A 21,470-nucleotide genomic window follows, 5' to 3' on the forward strand; every position below is an offset into this window, starting at 1 on the left:
TATATATATATGTAAACACATGCCTCTCGTTTATGGGTTTAACTTTGTACATATTGTACGAAAGGTCTAATAATAACTATGTTGAAAGTACTAGTCCTGTCTTTGTATAAATCCGTGTTATTACCCGCTTTTTTCTCGAATAAACGTCGAACGTGTTCCGTCAACAATATTTTCAGTCCGTACGAGATACGAGAAAAAAATTAATAAAATAAAAGGATCGCGCATTTTAAAATGAGAACCCGATCATTTTCATTTAACGAAAATCGCCAATTTGTCCGATAATCTCGGCCCGATTGAAAACATTGTCAAAAATCTAATATTCGACTTACTTTTTTTCTATATTATGTGTTATAGACGCGAGATGGAAGGGAAAATTAGCAAAAAAGAAAGTTAACTGAATGAAAAAAAAAAAAAGAAAAAAAAAAAGAAAAGAATAATTAAATAAATAAACACACATTCATGCTCGTTCGCGAAGAATGCAAATGTTAACCCAAAAACGACGGGCAGCTAAGCAGAAATAAAAGCACGAATATGCCAGGTTCGGCGAATAAAAATGATAAAAATAAAACAAAACAAAAGAAAAAAAGAAAAAAAAGATAAGAAAGAAAGAAAGATACTTTTTCAATGAGTGAGTCAAAGTTACCAATTTCTACCTACGTTTATAGAAAGTACGTTTTTATTATTATTAATTATTAATTATTATTATTAATGATGATGATGATGATGATGATGATGATGATGATGATGAAGATTATTATTATTATTATTATAATGATAATATCTCGTTTACCTTCGAGTACTATTCCTTTTGTAACTGAGATTTCGGGCGCCACGTAAAAAACTATTCGCTCTGCCGGGAACGGAATTGCCGCGAAAATTTGAAATTTTTAGATGCGCGCGCGGCCCGCGTGTGCGCGCGCACCTAATCGCATGTGATCCAAATGATTTTGAAAAAAAAGACTTGAAAAATGAAATTAAATAAATAAATAAATAAATAAATAAATAAAAAGTAAAAGAGAGTAAAATAAAAACAAAGTGATAGAGAAAGCGAGATAAGAAAGAAAAAACATTAATAAATTAATTAAATGATAATACAGAGATATAAATTATGTGAATCGCTCGCGTACGTACATGATCGTGCATATACATATAAATATATGTAAGTACGTATGTATTTATGTATGTATGTATGTTATATAGAAGGTACGTACGTAATAATAAAAAACGCGCGTATTTAAAAACTCGTCGATATTTCTGCTTTCGATGGTGAAGCATTGATAAAATTGCTTTCTATTTCGATCGCGTGCCTTAAAGGTAGTCCCTTTTCTCTGAAATTTCAATCAGATCACCGAGAGGGTTCTACGCTATGTATAGAAAAAAAAGAAAGAAAGAAAGAGAAATAATTCGGTTACGAATAGGAAAATAAATAAAATAATTAATCTGTTTGACGTAATCCCAACGCGGATATGTATTATGCATTTTCCTGAAGTTGCGATATATCCGTAAATACGTACGAGACGTTAAACGAAAAAATAAATAATTAAAATAAAATAAAATAAAAAGGAGAGAAAGAGATAGAAAGAAAGAAAAAGAGAGAGAGAGAGAGAATAAAAAGATAAAATTTCATCCTATTGATCGCTTTTATACTCTTCATAAATTTCATTCATAATACGATCGTATTTAACTGACGAACATATCGTAGATACGCGAAATTCTTTAAATAAATATAATAGTTAACGGCAAATATCGCAATATGAAAAAAAAGAAAAAAAAAAATACATGAATGCATACAATTCGTCCACGTGCGTGTTCCAGGATCTCGCGTATGTATTTTTCTTTTGTCATTCGCAGATATAATAATCATCTTAGAACATTTCGCGTTCGCATTTTTTCTTGCATTTCTTCTTAGCGCATCGAATACCTGTATTTGTTTTTTTTTTTTTTTTTTTAATAAAAAAAAAGAAACATCCTTCCCTCATCGATCAAGCCTGACGATTTAAAAGAACAAATCTGATTCGATAATTAAATTAAGAAATAATAAATAAACCGCGAGCTATATTGAATTTTTCTTGGACGAAAAGTCTTTATGTACATACATAAATTGATAAAGCGAGCGACAATTATTATTATTTTTTTACTATTATTAATATTATTATTATTATTATTATTATTATTATTATCAATATTATTTAACGTTCGTCCGAAAAATATTCGAAGGCTATCGGTTCCCGGCAAAACGAACTGAATTTTGCGATAAGCGCGTAAACCCCTGTATTTTTATGAATAAATAAGATATTTTAAAAAAGTGAAACTGAAGTCTGTATGGAGATGCCTTTCATAGGGATTATAAATGTAGATAATATATTATACATAATGAACATAAATACACTATATTATTATATATAAATAGTAAGGAGTAAATAGAATTATATATATATATATATATACATATATATATATTATATATATATATATATACATATGATGCAAATAATATTATTACGAGTAAATAAAAACCACTGAATAAAGAATTAAGACTACGTTAAATCACTTTTACGATCCTAAATCTATATCCTACCCATCCCAAACTAACTTACTTATTATAGTATGAGAACACAATTATATATATATACACATTTAATATTAAATATTTAATATTTAAAATAAAGTAAAAGTCGCGCGGAATGTTCCTAAGGAGATTAATGAGAAAAATTGATAATGATAATATCGATGGTTTTTTTTTTTTAAACGATGGCAGCTGTAATTCTGTGTATCTTTATTACAGACGTTTTTTCTTTTTTTTTTTTGTTTCATTACATTAACATAACAAAGTCTATACTTTCAAGGTACATGATCGTTAAAATGATGTCTACCTGTGAGATCTTTAAGGATTATGCGCAGTGTTCAAGCTCCTGCACAGAGCGTTAAACTCAAATAGTCTTGTTATCATTTAGACGCCCAAATAAGTCTTTATGTCATTTCCTATTTCTCCGTGCTAACTTACAACGCAAGCGCTTGGACACTTCGATAAGATTTAAAGCGATCACAGACAGCTGTTTGCAGAGGTGAACCTAGGTGATGCTGCTGTTGCTTCTTATACCTTTTTTTTCGATAGGCACGCACTAAACTAATGTTTAATTAATTAAACATTTTGAGAATAATCATACGCGTGTTCGCGTATGCACGCATCCTAGGACATCATCAATCCTCCTCCTCCTCCTCTTCTTCTTCTTTAATCATCACCTCTAGCTTACACATTATGGAGGCTGTAAATACTGTAAGACGAGTTTATAACGTAAACTCCGTGTCTAGACATTCGTAATATGATCTATTAACATGCGATGTAATATGTCGAATGAATTATTTAATCATCGTGAAAACGCGCGTTGCTGATTTCTTTTTTTTCCTTTTTTTAAATGACGAGAACCGAATAAATCGAATGGTCGGAATTTGTGTTTTTTTTTTAAATCTACTTAATTATCTCAAAAGACGGGTTCATCTTTTATTTTATTATTTTATTTTATTTTGTTATTTTATTATTTTTATTTATTTTTATTTTTTGTTTCTTCATCTCTCTTCTTATTTCTTCTAGACATCTTACTTCCTTTTTCTTTCTTTCTTTTTTTCTTTCATTCTCTCTATCTCTCTCTCTTTCTTTCTCTCTCTCTCTCTCTCTCTCTCTCTCTCTCTCTCTCTCGCTCTCGCTTTCTCTCCCTCTCTCTCTCTTTTTGTTTCCTTTTGCTTTTTTTCGAATAAAGATAATAAAAATGATATAAGATATGTGAATAAACTGAAAAGTCGGACGGTTAATCTGTTATCGACCGCCACGAAAGTTCAATTAGTTAAAATGTTAAATAGTCGACTAAAGCACATAAGTGATATATAATAAAAATACGTGATATGTGCAATTAATTTCATTAGAAGAGCAAACGTTCCGTAGAATGTTCTTCAAAGCGATTAGAACAGAAACGGATAAAGAGATCTTTTCTATACGTATATGTGTGTTATACGTCCTCGTTGAACTCTCTGGCATTCATATAATTCGTCTTACTTCTATTACTATCTGTCGGTAGAAAGTATTTATTTCTAGTAGACCGTGTCGTATTATAGTTCTGAAGGCACTGTTTCAAATGTTTACTATATTCCTTGAAGTAACAAGTTATTAAAACATCTTCGAACGATTTCGACAAGGAGAATCGTTATAAACGTCGACATAACGTTCACATGCCTCGTTCGATCTATATCACAAAATTCAAAATAGAATAATTTCCATACTTGACAGCCAGTGCCAATTGCCAATGCGATATTAATCGGGTCTGTGATCAATTAGGAATATCGTGAGCTAATCATCAATCGATGGTCAGAATTCAGGCTTATAATACGCAATGGCCAGTGCGTTCCCATTAATTATGTATCGATACTGTCATCATATTATATTACACAAACGCTTATCAATTTAGAGAGGCACATTGCTAAGGGTCTCGATTTTTTACAAGTTGCTCCCTATAGTAATGAACTTATAAGAAACTAGCTAATACGATTATTCAGTACAACAGCAATTTGGCATACAACGTGGAAACTGTACAAAGACGCGGAGAATATATAATAATATTCAAAACTATTGCTTTGTACTTATATAGAAAGAGAGAAAAATGGCTAAAAAGGCCGAGCTTTATGAACGAATACTAATAGAATTATAGAGTATACTTTGCAGGTGATCGATATTGAGAGCTATATATATGTTTTAAAAGATGATATAAAAAAATGTCATGTGCGTAAAAAGGATAAAAGATAGAAACGAAACAAAATAAAAGAGAAATAAAAGAAAAACAATTACGAATAATACAATCCTCTCGTAGATTTCCTCACCTAGGCAGAAAAACTTTGGCTACTGCTATACGCTATTTGTACCATGGCATATAAACGCCAAATTTATGCTGCTAAGAACACTGATTGCGCATCTAGAATTAAAAAATTGCACGCAGCACACCAGTATGTATATCTACTAAATCGGAAATGTATCATTTACTCAGGAAGACCTTAACAATAGTATATACGCTTACGCTTGAATAAACCTGAATTCTATGCACAACGATCATAATATCAATGAAGCATTGATTGTACTCAGAGCGCCTGTCTTATATGCCGGAATGTTTATATATGACATCTGTTTATTTATCCATCCACACACATAGTTGGACCATTTACTTAATTATGTTCATAAATTATTTAAAAAGCCTCAGCCTTTTCGCAACAATATGTTCACAACGTTGCTCTGAGATACGAATGCTCTATAGAATGTACACAGTAGACAGCGAAGCGTCTAGACCATAAAGTGTTTCACATTTATTCCAATGGAAAATATTTTTAAACTAGAGAAATCAGGCTGATGCAATGGCAGATGCTACGTATAAAAATTGGCTTTTTAATATACAAAAGTTCATAAAATCCTTTAAAAATTTTTAAATACTTTTTCTCGTAATAATTACATAGTAAATTGCCTGCAAAGTTATACAAGTTTGATTAGAAAAACATTAAAATATGTATTTTTAATAGAAATTAAAAAATTAATTCAACTCAAAAGGAGATAAAAAATTTTAAGCAATACAATATTCTGCAATATATTTTAGGGAATTTTTATGCTCCGTCATAGTACCAGCCTGGATTCATTATCCAAAAATCATGTAATTCTATTGAGTCTAGACACAGATATCTCCTCTCTGCGTCCAAACGAACGAATTACTAAGTTAAATCACAAAAAGTATGGAGTTGTGATTAAAGGTGGAATCACTCTTTCCGAATCAGGTACTGCCTGAAACAGCACTGGACATCTATGATCTACTGTTGTAAACTGTAAAATACTAGCTACATTACCACATCTGTAACAGTAGTTTGGAGCTGACCAGACTGTCACTAATTTGTCATTAAACATGTATTTATAGCCTATAAATAAAATAATTGATATATTAACTCGCTACAAGTTATATGCGATATAAAAAAAAAGTCGTATGACAAAATTCTAATCTTTTTAACAAGTACTCACCTTCATGCACCAGTTGATGAGCTCTGCAAATTAGTTTAAGGTCATTTATTTCCATAAATTGATAAGTAACTCTACTTCCAAACAGCCAACCAGCTCCTCGTGGACTAACTGTCCATCCATCCACGTCTTCTGGATCAGACCATACCAAATCGCAAAAAGCACCTAACGATAAACAATTGCAAATAAAGAAATATGAATATTATGTTAAAATAATAAATAGTAACTCTCCAAAACCTTTATGCGGTATTTCTTGGTTTCTTTCAATAGTCCTAATTTGATCTAACGTTGAAATAGCTGGGGATAATCCACCATGTACACAAAGAACTTGTTCATCGATTAACTAAAAAATTTAGAATATTAAAATGACTTATTGCTCTTATGACACAAGAATTAAGAACACGTCAACTTACGGCAGCAACTGTGAGCAAATCAAAGACTCTGCAGCAATACTTCCATGCATTCGCATTGCCATATTTGTTTTGACATTCATCTAATTAAAAATAGATAAAGAAGTAATACATATATACAAGGCAAATGATATTATACATCATTTAGATAGACTCGACAAGTAAAAGAACGATATAACATTGAACAAACCATAAAATCCATAGACATGTGTAATTTGTCTTGATTCGTGATTCCCTCTGAGTAATGTTATTCTATCAGACCATTTAGCTTTAAGCGTGAGTAGGCGTGTAAATGTTTCTAAACTATAATAGCCCCTATCCACAAAATCACCCATGAATATATAATTTGTATCAGGCACAGGTCCTCCATTACGGAATAATTCCTCCAGATCATAAAACTAAAATTGTCATAGATAAAAATAAAACTTCTGTTATCAACCTCAGCGTTGAAAATAAAATTAATAAAGATAATAGAAATATATAACACGTAAACACAATATAAACAATATATGTAGTTACATAGTTTTAGAGAGAATTATAAGGTTAGATTGAAAATGTTCTTTTTACCTGTCCATGGATATCGCCACAAACCGTTACCGGAGTAGACACAGGTTGAATATTGGACTCTTCCAATAATAAATCACACACAATGTCACAGAGTTTCTATAAAAGTAACAAAATTGTTACGGTTATTGGAGTAAATGGATCGTTTCAAAGTAATTATACGAATATCAAGTATTGAGGTTATCTTCTATTCAAATCATATATTCTATCCACTATGTCATGATAATTGTATTCTCACAGACATTAATTACCTTAAGATCATTTTCCGGAAGATATTTGCATTCTTTAGCGATATCTATCCATTTATCGATGTCTGACATTTTGGATTTGTACTACGGGAAAATACCGGTCGCGCCCTCATTCAACCACCGATGTAGAGAAAACTCAAACTTAACTGCATCCTACACAAGAATACTAGATTTATATTTATTAATAAAAAATTGAAAAAACGCATATTCGAGGAATAATAACGAATAACACTATTTCACAAAGCATTCACATTTTTTATTCATCGATGTCTATAACACGAAAATTCGTTGAATGGATAATCGAATAGACAAAAATTGGTTAAAATAATTCAATCGATGTTTGAAACGCTCAGTGAGCATATAAACGATCGTGGAAACGTTTTAATATGTTTGCCTCAATGAAAGCTTTTTTTATCGTTGCGTATGCGCCTTACGAGTACCAAAATTGACCTAAAAGAAAATGTCGGATGAAGAAAAATGGATTCGACTAATCGATATCAAAGTACGAATAAACGAATATTTCGTTAATTAGCTTTTATCACATTCGATTATACAAAATTGAAAGATCAATTTAAAAATACACTCATTTATTTTTATTCACATCAGATCGTTTACAATAGATATACGAAATCTAATCAATATTTGGGCATAGATGAATTTGAAAAGATCATTGACGATCGATAAATTTGTAAAAACGATTACACGTTCGATTGTTCGATTATATTCGGAATAACGTGTTCCCAATAGACATTGATCGAGTATCGAAAAGAGAAGGAGAAAAAAAAACGAACGCGGATGAGTTCACTTTAGTTGTTCGAATGTTTATCCCGCGTAGATTTGAATTTATTCGAGGCAACCGTTAAAAAGATCGTTAAAAAAAGAGGTGGAATAAGAGAGAGGAGGATCAAGTAAAGAGAGAAAAGAGATATAAAAAGTAAGTAAGAAAGAAAGAGAGAAATAGAGATCGGTAATGCGGTAAGAAAATTAGGAGGAAGAACAAAAAGAAGAAGAAGAAGGTTGAAATTGATCAGAATGTTAAAGTAAAAAGGTCACCGACGGGAAGACGATATGGATTTTATCTCGGAAGGAAGAAAAGTGGGTCAATACGAAGGAGACGCGATAGTGCGCACGCTTTGATTATCGATTGAAGCGACGTTACGTTACTTCGAGTTTGTACGCTAGATCTCATTTATACGAAGGTAGTGGCCACGGTGAGTTGTTAGAGAGAGTAAGTAGGTACGTTATGCGTTCCATTATCTACACGGAAATAACGCGTTAAATAAGGTTAAGCGTTACTATAGTTGACAGGAAAGAAAAAATTAGCAAAGAAAAACCAACGAGAAACCTTTTTCTTTTTTCTCTTGTTCTCTAGAAAAGATGCGGTGAAATTTGGCGTGTTAGGGATAGGATACTCTTCACGAAATCGGCCATTTTGATAGCGTTTCGGGGGGAGAGAGAAAGAGAGAGAGATACCTGCAGAAAAAAACGACTGGGATCTCGTTTTGTGGCAGTTACCCTCGAGGATTGCGCGCGTGAGGAGCGGCGGTGGTAGTGGTATTGGTGTGTGTGCTGGTGCTGCTGCTACTGCTGCTATTGCTGTTTCTATCACTACTACTACTACTATTCCTACTACTCTTCCTACAATTATTATTACACTACTACTAATACTGTTACCTAAGGTAGTGTCGATCCGTGTCACAATCGTCGGAGAAGAGCAAGCAGAAGATCGGAAGGTAGGAACTCGTATTCCTCGACTTGTGAATTCTTAGGACGACTTCAGGGAAAAAGAAAAAATGGCTGGGAATACGGGTATGGAACAACTAATCCCGATCGTGAACAAGCTGCAGGATGCGTTCACGCAACTTGGGGTCCACATGCAACTCGATTTACCGCAAATCGCGGTAGTGGGCGGTCAGAGTGCGGGAAAAAGTTCCGTACTCGAAAACTTTGTTGGAAAGTAAGTATCATACAAGGTAGATTTGATTGCTTTCCTTCGACCCTAAGACTTATCAACGCGACCGTCTGTCTCTCATTGCGTCTTAACAATTCGATCGATAATCGTCATCAAATAATTGATCTAACGTAGACCACATATCTCTACTTTATTACATTTATTATATACGCCACGCCTTGGAGGCGGCCCGTACTACATTTTACATTTATTTTTTCAATTCTTACAAATCTAACTTTTTATTTAAAAAAAAAAAGATATATATATATATATATATATCTCTTTAATTGTTATAACAATGACTTTTCTTTTTTTTTTCCCTATTTTTTATCGAACGATCTTAACCCATCCTACTGTTCTTATTCGTTAATTGTTCTAGTCGATCAATAGTATCGCTGAAATCGTACGAGACCGCCCTCACGGTGACATATCGAACATCTTTTACCTTCTTACGAAAATTTTTCTCCTAATAGTAATTAATCTTCTCATGTTATTTTATGATATCATCGGGACTTTAACACATCAATTTATTTCTTAGATTCTGTTAGTCATTTTTCTTCTCGTTTGCTTTTAATGATGAATGACGAAGAAGAAGAAGAAGAAGAAGAAGAAGACAGTCATCGCCGATTTCAAAAATTCAAACATCTCATTGTTCCGATCTTAATGCCATGTACTTTAAATATGAAATCGGAGTTGGCATGAATCGTCGACGATTCGTTTTTTAAACGTCAATATTTTATCTACCGTCCGGATTTGTCAATGGAAATATTTAATCTTCCGTTTGGAAAACAAAGCTTCCTTCTTCTTTGCGTCTCTATCGTCGTAGAAAAAGAAAATATTTGTTCTTTTTGCTAATTACAAAGTTTCTATGAAAAGTTTCGTTGCGTGCGAGATGAGAACAAAATTACACGCACGTATATACACACACAACATTTATACGTAACAAAGAAGAATTTTAAAAAGCGTTATTAAGCACGTCATCATTATTTCTTGACCAATTTATGAAACCCACTAATGATATCTCATTTTAACTTGTGCAAGTGTAAATATACAATACCTTTCTTTCTTTGTTTTTGTCCATTGTTATTAAATTACTTTATAATATAATATATTATATATTATATTATATTATATTATTTTTCATCCTCTTTCTTGAAAATAATCTTTCAGTAATAGTTGTTTGCAAAATTGAATGTTTATTTTTCAGGGATTTCTTACCCAGAGGTTCTGGTATTGTAACTAGAAGACCGCTCATCTTACAATTGATTCATAGCACTACGGGTGAGTCATCACAAATATAATCGCATTAAAAAGTATGTTTGTGAAAAGAATGTTTGAAAAATATGTAAAAAGGAAGATTATATTTGTATTAGATAAAATTAATATATATATATATGAATGTCAAAACTTAGTTGTATAGTTATGTTTTCGGTTATCATACTTCCTGTATGTCTGAGTTCATAACAAACAGGAAATTCGGTACATTGGCATCTCACTTTCTATCATTATCTGAAATTCTTCTATAAAAGATTCACAATTATTTATTACAACGAATGCTTTTTATTTTTACAGAATATGCTGAATTTTTGCACTGCAAGGGGAAGAAGTTTGTGGACTTTGATGAAGTACGAAAAGAAATAGAATCTGAAACAGATAGAGTAACTGGCAGTAACAAGGGTATATCTAATATACCCATAAATTTAAGAGTATATTCGCCTAATGGTAAATATTATTTGATTGAATATTCACATTTCATAATCAAGTGACTTGTACTAACATCAATTCTTTTATAGTTCTCAATCTGACGTTGATCGATCTACCTGGTCTCACAAAAGTACCAATTGGAGATCAGCCGGTTGATATAGAAGCTCAAATCAAAGCTATGATTTTTCAATTTATTAGAAGAGATAATTGTCTTATATTGGCAGTAACACCAGCTAATACTGACTTGGCAAACAGTGATGCTCTTAAACTTGCTAAAGAAGTTGATCCACAGGGTAAGTGTTCCTACATTTTAACATATATCAGTTTCCTAAATATATAAATAACAATATAAAATAATTGATAAGGTGTACGTACTATTGGTGTTATTACTAAACTGGATCTTATGGATGACGGTACTGATGCAAGAGATATTTTGGAGAATAAATTATTACCTTTACGAAGAGGCTACATTGGTGTTGTTAACAGAAGTCAGAAAGATATCGAGGGGCGTAAGGATATTAAAAATGCTTTAGCAGCTGAAAGAAAATTCTTTCTTAGGTAAATAACTTATAGAATAATTTATGTTAGCTTCATAAATATAATTTCAAATGTAAAACAATAATTATTTATTACTCTAGTCATCCTTCTTACCGACACTTAGCAGACAGATTGGGTACACCCTATCTGCAACGAGTTCTAAATCAACAACTTACAAATCACATCAGGGATACCCTTCCTGCTTTACGAGATAGATTACAAAAACAGCTTCTTACATTGGAAAAAGATGTCGAGCAGTATAAACATTTTAGACCGGATGATCCTGCTATTAAAACAAAGGCTATGTTACAGTACGTGACAGTACATTTTTTTAACACACAGATATGTTTCTTTGAACTTTTCTATGAATCATATAATATTTAAATAACGTGTTCTGCAAAAGGATTTACAACAATCTAGTTTATTTCTAAACAAAGTTTCGTTATGGGTGGAGGGTCCTGACATTTAAGACAATTGTTATTTTTTTTTTTTTTCAGATCAATTCAAATGTATATGTAGGTATATTCTCTTGTATATTTGAAAATTTTTTAATAGATTGTGTGTTGTTTGCTTAAAAGATTCTAGAATAAGCAGATCAGAAAAGTATCGTTTTATATATTTCAGTGAAGTTATTAAACTTCACACATTTATTATTTGAAAAAAATGGTGTGATTATTGATTTTGAATGTAGATAACACAATGAAATTGAATAACATACTAACGATTTGAAACATTCGACGATATGCATGACATTTTGGAAGAAAATATAAAGCTTTTGCGTAAACTCTATAATTTAATTTATGTAATGAAATTTAAATGAGAGTAATTTAATGTTGAATCTCAACACATGTAAATAGACAAGTAATTTTTTTAAATAGAATTATTTAATTGCTTTGACTTATGATCTTGCATAATATCAAGGCTCTCTACCCATAATAATAACAACACTTAATATAAGTTCTTAGATTTCACTATAAATATTTTTAAGGATGATACAACAACTTCAGTCAGATTTTGAACGGACTATAGAAGGTTCTGGTTCGGCACAAATTAACACAATGGAGCTTAGTGGTGGTGCAAAGATAAATAGATTATTCCACGAACGTTTTCCATTCGAAATTGTTAAAATGGAATTTGATGAGAAAGAACTCAGAAGAGAAATTGCCTTTGCTATTAGAAATATTCATGGTCAGTTACATTTATAATTATCTGCTTCAAATTCCTTTTCATTCTTTTATATTACATTATGTAATATTAAATATCACTATTGAAATATTATAGGTATTAGGGTAGGATTATTCACGCCTGATATGGCCTTTGAGGCAATAGTCAAAAAACAAATTAATAGGCTTAAAGAGCCTAGCTTGAAATGTGTGGACCTAGTCGTACAAGAACTTAGCAATGTTGTTCGTATTTGTACAGATAGGGTACGTTGCATTTTCTTACTTTTTCTTTTTCTTTTTGTAAAATTTATATACAATTTATTAAAATATATAATTTTGATTATTACAGATGTCACGTTATCCTAGATTAAGAGAAGAAACGGAACGTATTATAACCACTCACGTTCGACAACGTGAACAAATGTGTAAAGAGCAATTAATACTTTTAGTGGATTGTGAGCTTGCCTACATGAATACTAACCATGAAGATTTTATTGGTTTTGCCAAGTAAGTATCATTTTAATATTATTTGTCTGTACATTATTCTAGATGTAATTAGTATTCATGAAAGTAAATAATATGATACAAGAAATTAAATTTTTGCAAGTTTGGTATAATCACTTTTGTGTGTGGCTTTTGTTACATTTGTGCCTGCTATTATATTTTCTTTGATTTTATTTAAATATTTATCAGTTACCGATATATAGTTTATATGATATATAATATTCAATGATGTATGCTAAACATTTCTAATATATCGATAACATTTCGTGTAGAGTTAATGCTTACTTTATGATACGGAAAAAGATAATGATAATAATACATTAGTTTTTCACCTAGAATACAGAATTTCAATCAAATTATATCATTATATAACAAACCAAGTAGCTTACCGTAGAATAAACCTTATATTTTAATCCATATATCATCGCTAAAGTTAGAAATTATAGTATTAGAAAACAAAGACTAAAGTTTTTGTCAAATCATGCAAGAATGAATGAATAATATCTAAATTTGTATTCTATATAAATACAAGACTTAAAAGATATCATTTTAATTAACTTGTATAGATTATATTTGAACACTATTATTTTAATCTTTGAGAAATTTTTGTTACCGATAAGAAAGCAATACGATGCATGATAACACATTCTATTGTTGAAGGAGCAGTAATACATTATTGAATTCACATCTACGAGTGCTTACAATCTCATAGAAACAATATTTCACAAGTATGAGCTGTATTAGGTGCAACATATGAACAATTTAATTTTTTTTTTAGCTGTACAATTTTTCTGTTGATTTTTGTTTTATTTTAATTTTCTTTTTTATTAGAAAATGCTTTTTTCACGATCAGTGCATGCGGTATTATTCATTTGGTTCAATCTAGTTAATTTATGCGAATATACTCGATAAATTTTGCTTCATAAAAAGTTATGTAATCTTAGCTATTTAGTAACAAATATTTCATTGCTTCAAATGCTTTTTCGCGCATTTATTGTATTCATACGCTGCTGCTCAGGTGTGACACATATATTTGTGAAAATTTTTTATGCTTTTTTTGTCATTTTGATTTTAAAATGCAAAAGATATTTTTCTTTTATAGTATCGTTTTATTTATAATGTTACTTATGCATCTTCTTGATTTAAATCATTTAACACAAACAAAACATAGAATGATATCATATGTAATACCAGAGATATTCTCACTTGAATGTATATAAATAATTAAATGATGTTTTTTAGGAAAGATACATGAAATTTCTAACAATAAGTATTTATTTAACTTCCTTTTGCATGATTTTATTACCTAAATGCCTAATTAATATGTGTGTACATGTTAACAATCTTTGCAATAAAATTTATTCTTGTATCTCTTATATAACAATTTTGTCGTGAGAGAAAAAATTGGGATTATTCATTTGCAAGAATATATCTAAAATATATAATGCAATCCCGTTTATTTATTACTTCAATATAAAAAAAAAAAAATATCTCTGGCATATATTATCAGTATTAGTTAGATAATTCTTCATTTTAAATATTTATTTCATATTCATTGTACAAGCAGACAGTCTAAAAAAATGATGTAGACAAATAAATTTTTGAAATAACAATAATGATGTTGCTGACAAATAATGCCATAAACTTCTTAATTTAACTTCTAGTACCATACTGGGGTAAGGCATATTTAAACATACATATACGTATATATACTATAAGTATATTTTTATAATACTAATGTTAATCGAAAACATTTTTTATCTAAAGAAAACTTGTTATGCATGAATGATATATCATATATGCCTTGCTCTGATCGACATAACATGTATACTTTCTTCCACAAATGTCTCTATTCATGATCGACTTCTTTATATTTTACAATTAAAAAAATGATTTAATTGTATCGGCAGCGCGGCGGCCAGTAGCCATAATGCAAGGTAAGAAATGTTAAAATACATTGACAAAAAAATTTCCACTACATTTTTTGTTCCTTCCATTTTCACGCTTTCTCTTATGCTTATCCTTCCGATAATGTTTTTGGCTTTTACCTTACAATGATGTTTTATTACAATATATATATATATATTTATATATATATATATATATGAATCGCAACCGACAGCAATCTCTGGCTTGATTTAATATTATTCCTTATACGATGAATGTATAAAAGACATAAAAAAAAATATATATTTTCATATTATATAATATATATACCATAGTGATAAAGTTTATTGTAACTAAAACTGCACTAAGGTATATTAATTTTTAATTGAAATTTAATATTTTTCCCACACACATGTTCTCTAATCATTTATTTTCATTTATTGTTTGATAATACGATCTAGATTTTTTAATTATACATCTCTTATATGATTTATCATTTATATGATGGATGTGACATTAGTACTTTGAGGAGCATAAAATTAATGGAAGATTAGTTTTTTTGAAAAATGTTTCTAAGTAAATTGATTATAATACGATGTTAAATATAATAGTACTCTTATTAGAATTCGTCTGTTATTTAACTTTACACTATTCCAACTTAAATTATTTCTTTTTTATTTTTATATTCATTACATGTTACATATTAAGAATTTTTATTGTTTTTTGTTTGAAACGAGATAAATAATTGATATATTGGGTTGGCAAGAAAGTAATTGCCGATTTTTTTTCCATAAAAGTGGCTTTTTTCTTACTTGGAATGAACTTTAATCTATGATGTATTTTCCATTTTGTTCGATGACCTTTTGCCATCTTTCTGACAACTTGAAAATTCCACGCTCGTAGAAAGTCTGATCTTTTTCGGTCAAAAACTGAAGTAAGTGCGATTTTACAACGTCATCATCATTAAAAGTTTTACCACGGAGGGAGTTGTCCAGAGATCGAAATAAGTGATAATCCGATGGTGCAAGATCAGGGCTATATGGTGGGTGTATCATCAAATCCAAACCAATATCCATCAATTTTTTCCGAATGGCCAAAGACGTGTGTTGCCTAGCATTCAATTTGTCTAGTTGCCAACAGTAGACCTCCGAATGAATGGTTTGGTTCCTTGGAAGCAGCTTAAAATACACCGAACGTTTCCAATCCCACCAAATTGACAGAAAAATCTTCTTTTTTTTGGATATTTGTGCCTTTGAAGTGGTTTGCGATGACTCATTAGACGTGCACCACGATCGTTTTCGATTGACATTGTTGTATACAATCCACTTTTCGTTTCCAGTGATGATTCGTTTTAAAAACGGATCGAATTCATTGCGTTTAAGCAATAAATCGCAAACGTTGATACGCTGTGTCAGATGAATTTCTTTCAAATCGTGCGGAACCCAAATATCCAGCTTCTTAACGAGCCCAACACTTTTTAAATGATTCTCAACGGTTGTATGTGAAACATTTACCTTCTCTGCAATCTCCCGTGTAGTTACGTGACGATCCGCTTTGATGATGGTTTTCATTTCATCCTCACTCAGCTTAACTGATCGACCTGAACGTTGGTCATCTTTAAGAGAAAAATCTCCAGAACGGAATTTTTCAAACCAATTTCGGCATTGCCTTTCTTTAAGGGCTTCATCACCATACACATCACGTATCTTTTTTACGGCTTGCTTTGCGTTCTTTCCTTTACGGAAATAATAAAGCAAGATATTGCGAAAATGTTCATTTTTGCACTCCATATTAATATTGAAAAAAAGAACATTAAGATAATATCTGCGCAATGATTTTATAACGCTAAGTAAGGATTACAGATAACGTATATAATAAAAAAAAAAATCATAACATTAACGAGTATTATTAAAATGGGAGTGAGACATTTATAATCAAAATCGGCAATTATTTTCTTGCCAACCCAATATATATATATATATAAAATAATGTAAGTCATTCATGAATATTTAGACAAAAATAATGTACTAAACACAGCAACATCAATTCTACATTTTTTTTGTCCACATTCCAAACCATTTCATACATTTAAAATGTGCTTAAGCGATACATTATGTTAATAAGAAGTTGCTTCGATTGCAGGTGTAAATAGTTCTCTTTGCAGTGTGTAAATACTATTTTTTGAATGATTGTTACAAGGTATATTTACAAGCTTATTTTTTTAAATTACAGGAATCTGAAATATACATGTCTGCATGTTTGAAATTTTTTTACAGCAAATTTATATTTTCAAGATGTGGCACAGTAGAATGTTTTAAAGTTTCTCACTGTTGATAAAAAAAAAAAAAGGAAGAAAAAATAAAAAAGAATTGTTACAAAAACAAATTTGCTTTTTCAAGAATGCTAAGAGAGTTACATTTTCATTTAAAATACACATATACGTTTGACATTTACTTTTATAATTTATTTTTCATTTATATTGCATTTATTTTGCAATTTTTCTCTTTTTTTTTCTCTCTCTAGTCATTAAGATATATATATTATATTTATAATACATTTTGCTCTAATATTTATGATATAACATGTTTGCATAATTTTTGAAACCTAATGCTAGGATTTTGACCCTGCTAGTTTGTTCGATAAAAGTGTGACTAGTGCAATTTTTGTGGTACACCATTATGGTGGGCCTTGCACAAGAATATATAAAACTGTATATTTTTATACATTTCATTATATATTTATTTTTATGTTACAGTGCTCAGCAATCATCGGAAAATGCAGTTAAGGCTGGGCGACATACTTTAGGCAATCAAGTAATACGTAAAGGTTACATGTGCATTCATAATCTTGGCATTATGAAAGGAGGATCCAAAGACTACTGGTTTGTTTTAACTGCTGAAAGCATTTCTTGGTTCAAAGATGAAGAGGTAAATACCATTTAAAGAAATCAAATTCTTTTAAATACAATTGAAACGAATCTATTATAATTTCGAATTTATTATTTTGATATAATCTATACATGCACATATATCTATTTTATTCATCTTAAAGGAACGTGAAAAGAAGTACATGCTACCTCTTGATGGTTTGAAACTGCGCGATTTAGAGCAAAGTTTCATGTCTCGACGACATCTATTTGCATTATTCAATCCCGAAGGAAGAAACGTTTATAAAGATTCGAAACAACTTGAATTGAGTTGTGAAACGCAGGATGATGTTGATTCTTGGAAGGCCTCGTTACTAAGAGCTGGAGTATATCCTGAGAAATCCACGGAACAAGCGAATGGCGAAGGAGAGGTAATATTTTGTTTATATATTTCAATTCATTTTTGTCTTTTTGTATTTTTAAAATCACATATGTAAAATTCTTTGAGAGTTTGAGGACTCAATAATGTAGATAACGAAAGTACATTTATTTTACTACTAGACAATTAAAGTATATATTAACAAGCATTGCAATATATCGTAAATACAATAACAGGTGTCTCTCTTATTGTTAGTGAAATTCTTACACATATATCAAATCTGTAAACTTTCTATGAAATCTTAGTTGTAAATGTATCAATGTATACGTGACTAAATATGTGTATTAATACCAATTTGTAAATTTAAAAAAAATAGTTCCTGTTTTTTTTGCTTTTTTTTCATTTAGGTGATCATGACAATTTTTAAAATAATAATTGTCCAAATGTTAAATGTGTTGTATTAAATTGATTAGAGCAATATTTTATGATTTATTTTAGGATAAGCAGAAGGTGGTGAGTTCTTAAAAAAGAAAAGAGTGATCTCCGAATTCTTGTTTCATTTCTAACTCATTTCTAATTATAACAACTAACTGTGTGGTGGTGTGATTTAGTCTAGCTTGTAAAAAAATAATGAAAGATTTGTTCTAAAAAAATGGAATCATAAGTCGTGTGATTCTGCATGCTATTACATTTTTCATAATATTTAATTAATATATTATTTTAATTGTCTCTTTCTCTGCATATATATAATAAAATCTTTTTGTCTTCAATTTTGAACAACTAAAGGAAGGATACGAGGTTGGTAAAACAGTATAAAAAGTGTATTCTTCTAACACGCAGTACACATGATGCATACACCTCCACTCAATATATTACACTAATTAAGATGCACTTAATTGATCAACAATATTATAACTATTTGAATAATTGAAAGACAATAAAGAAGAAAACTTTGTAAAATATTTTAATTAAATGCTGTTACGAGACAATTTAATATACTTACTACACATTGACATAGATATAGTATTTAATGTATTTAGTTAGTATTGACTATAATGCAAATCTACAATGTGACCATAACGTTGGTAGTATAATTTTATCTTTATTTAATCATGTAGTTATTTTTTCTTATAAAATAGATTTGATTATTTCCATATTAAAAAAAGATTAAAATATCAAATTATTTACAATTTCATTTGTATGTTTAGGGTGGTACTGAAAATCAATCTTCGATGGATCCTCAATTAGAACGTCAAGTGGAAACAATTAGGAATCTGGTGGATTCTTACATGAAAATTGTTACCAAAACTACTCGCGATCTTGTTCCAAAAACAATTATGCATCTCATCATTAACAATGCTAAAGACTTTATTAATGGAGAATTATTAGCACATCTTTATGCGAGCGGCGATCAGGTAAGACAATTTCATATTAAGATAATTTATTGTTATCACTTTCTTATTTATCAGTAAACATTCCTACATTTTTTACCAGTTGACGGAAGACGAAATAAATATATTCAAGAATTTTATTGATCCTGTAATTGTAAGTCCTATCCCACCAACAAATCCTATTTTCCTAATAATATCCTTTATGAAAGTCATACATAATTTGAAATTATTTTAATTTCTTTTTTTCAATCATACAATTGTACTATCATATTTTTATTTGATTCCAGGCATCTATGATGGAAGAGTCTCCCGAAGAGGCACAGAAACGAGAAGAAATGTTACGCATGTATCACGCATGTAAGGAATCCCTTCGCATTATTGGAGATGTTTCAATGGCTACAGTAACAACCCCAGTACCACCCCCGGTGAAGAATGATTGGTTGGCTTCTGGAGAAAATCCGAGGTAAACATTATCTTATTATCCATAGTAAAAACTAGAAATCAACTAATTTGCTGTTATCGAATTTTACACTATGCACTTTTTCCTCGTACACTTGAACGTCATTACAACAGTCTTGGGTAAGATTATCATGATTTTATCAGTTAATTTTATACCAACAAGAAAATGGTATACCATTTGATTTTCTTTTCTTCATTTCTTTCTTATTAAAGTGTTCAGTTGAGCATTAATATTTTGTTTCAATTTTAAAACATATTGCGTTACAATAGTTTCTATATTTTTATTTTTATTTTATAGATTTATTTTTTTTTATTTAATTGATTATAATTTAAGCCCAGCAGTAAAAGAAGTCAGTAAAGCTAGTACAATTCGATAGATATTAGATGATCTTTAGCAAGAGAATCCACTTTAGGTTATCGCCACCATCTCCTGGTGGGCCAAGACGTGGAGTGACACAGCCACCACCTCTTTCTAGTTCACGAGTACCGCCGCCTGTTCCTGCCAATGTCCGGCCAGCACCAGCTATTCCCAATAGACCTGGACCTGGTGGACCACCACAGGCTCGGGCTAGTCCAGGCTTACCACCGCCACTAATACCATCGTAAGTACATTACAATATAAAAGTGTGTATATATTTAGATATATCAAAACAAAACAAACAATATATCAAAATTCGTTCAAGTGATAATATTAGAAGTGTAGAGTGGAAACACCTTTTGTTTACAGTATGCTGTGATTCGTTTTTATTACTAAAAATAGTATTGCACTAAAAAAATCGGTATATGTCGGGAAAAAAAAGAAAAAGAAACTCTTGACCATATTTCCCTCTTATAAAAAGATATTTCCAATGTTTAAAATAGTGATTTTGCTAAAATGATACTACGTCACATTTATTTGTTTTAAAAACATTAAATTTTAATACGATTGGGGCTTTGGTGCTAACTTCACTTTCTATTGCAGGCGCCGACAATAAGTCTTCGCACTAACACGCCTATTCGCTACTAATCAATATATATATATATACATGTATAAATATATAAATATATATATATATATGTATATATATTATATATATATATATGCATACACAACATATATTTGTTGCATCTATCAGTATACATTTTACACAAAAACATTACTTGTTAATAACTCCTATTTTCTCTACGATGTATTCGTGTGTCGGAAAATATTAGACGATAATAAAGTCAATAAAAAGTGGAGTGTTTGCTCATATGAAATATACAAGAAAAAGTAATTAAAGAATTTATATTTGATTAAGTTTGATTTAATAAAAAAAAATATAAAAACTACGTTAAAAGAATTTCCAAGAATTTTTATGCGTGAATATTTATATATATTAGTATTT

The 21,470-nt window shown here is 30.2% G+C and overlaps 2 protein-coding genes across 14 annotated transcripts in view; one reads left to right on the forward strand and one right to left on the reverse strand.

Moving 5' to 3' along the window:
* Positions 1–3,899: 3,899 nt before the first annotated feature.
* Positions 3,900–8,191, reverse strand: LOC106793806 (serine/threonine-protein phosphatase 6 catalytic subunit). The gene is made up of 7 exons (XM_014761028.1): positions 7,266–8,191; positions 7,018–7,113; positions 6,641–6,848; positions 6,454–6,533; positions 6,278–6,383; positions 6,044–6,205; positions 3,900–5,943 (listed from the first exon to the last, which is right to left on the reverse strand). The coding sequence occupies exons 1-7, from the start codon at positions 7,332–7,334 to the stop codon at positions 5,753–5,755; spliced, it is 912 nt and encodes a 303-aa protein (XP_014616514.1). The 5' UTR covers positions 7,335–8,191; the 3' UTR covers positions 3,900–5,752.
* A 188-nt stretch (positions 8,192–8,379) lies between these two features.
* LOC106793801 (dynamin) overlaps positions 8,380–21,470 on the forward strand; it is a 24,516-nt gene continuing 11,425 nt past the window's right edge. For 2 of the 13 annotated variants that reach the window (XM_014761009.1, XM_014761019.1), the window contains exons 1-18: positions 8,416–8,498; positions 8,635–9,219; positions 10,421–10,494; positions 10,786–10,935; positions 11,007–11,210; positions 11,283–11,475; positions 11,556–11,765; positions 12,443–12,642; positions 12,736–12,881; positions 12,967–13,124; positions 15,032–15,058; positions 17,764–17,935; positions 18,060–18,305; positions 19,040–19,051; positions 19,462–19,668; positions 19,932–20,107; positions 20,218–20,223; positions 20,517–20,705. In XM_014761009.1, coding sequence (XP_014616495.1) covers positions 9,056–9,219; positions 10,421–10,494; positions 10,786–10,935; positions 11,007–11,210; positions 11,283–11,475; positions 11,556–11,765; positions 12,443–12,642; positions 12,736–12,881; positions 12,967–13,124; positions 15,032–15,058; positions 17,764–17,935; positions 18,060–18,305; positions 19,040–19,051; positions 19,462–19,668; positions 19,932–20,107; positions 20,218–20,223; positions 20,517–20,705 — 2,534 coding nt within the window. In that variant the 5' untranslated portion in view covers positions 8,416–8,498; positions 8,635–9,055. Of the gene's footprint in view, positions 8,499–8,634; positions 9,220–10,420; positions 10,495–10,785; positions 10,936–11,006; positions 11,211–11,282; positions 11,476–11,555; positions 11,766–12,442; positions 12,643–12,735; positions 12,882–12,966; positions 13,125–15,031; positions 15,059–17,763; positions 17,936–18,059; positions 18,306–19,039; positions 19,052–19,461; positions 19,669–19,931; positions 20,108–20,217; positions 20,224–20,516; positions 20,706–21,064; positions 21,397–21,470 lie in introns of those variants that run through there. The other 11 variants (XM_014761018.1, XM_014761020.1, XM_014761021.1 and 8 more) reach the window with 10 other exon arrangements.

Source organism: Polistes canadensis, unplaced genomic scaffold (assembly GCF_001313835.1).
Source record: "Polistes canadensis isolate GaletaPanama2010 unplaced genomic scaffold, ASM131383v1 scaffold_19, whole genome shotgun sequence".
Taxonomy (NCBI): Eukaryota; Metazoa; Arthropoda; class Insecta; order Hymenoptera; family Vespidae; genus Polistes; species Polistes canadensis.

Coding starts and splice junctions, on each gene's coding strand:
- LOC106793806 (XM_014761028.1), bottom strand. CDS start 7,334: ATGTCAGACATCGATAAATGGATAGATATCGCTAAAGAATGCAAATAT. Junction 7,114..7,265: donor TTCCGGAAAATGATCTTAAG/GTAATTAATGTC, acceptor TTACTTTTATAG/AAACTCTGTGACATTGTGTG. Junction 6,534..6,640: donor ACATGTCTATGGATTTTATG/GTTTGTTCAATG, acceptor ATTTTTAATTAG/ATGAATGTCAAAACAAATAT.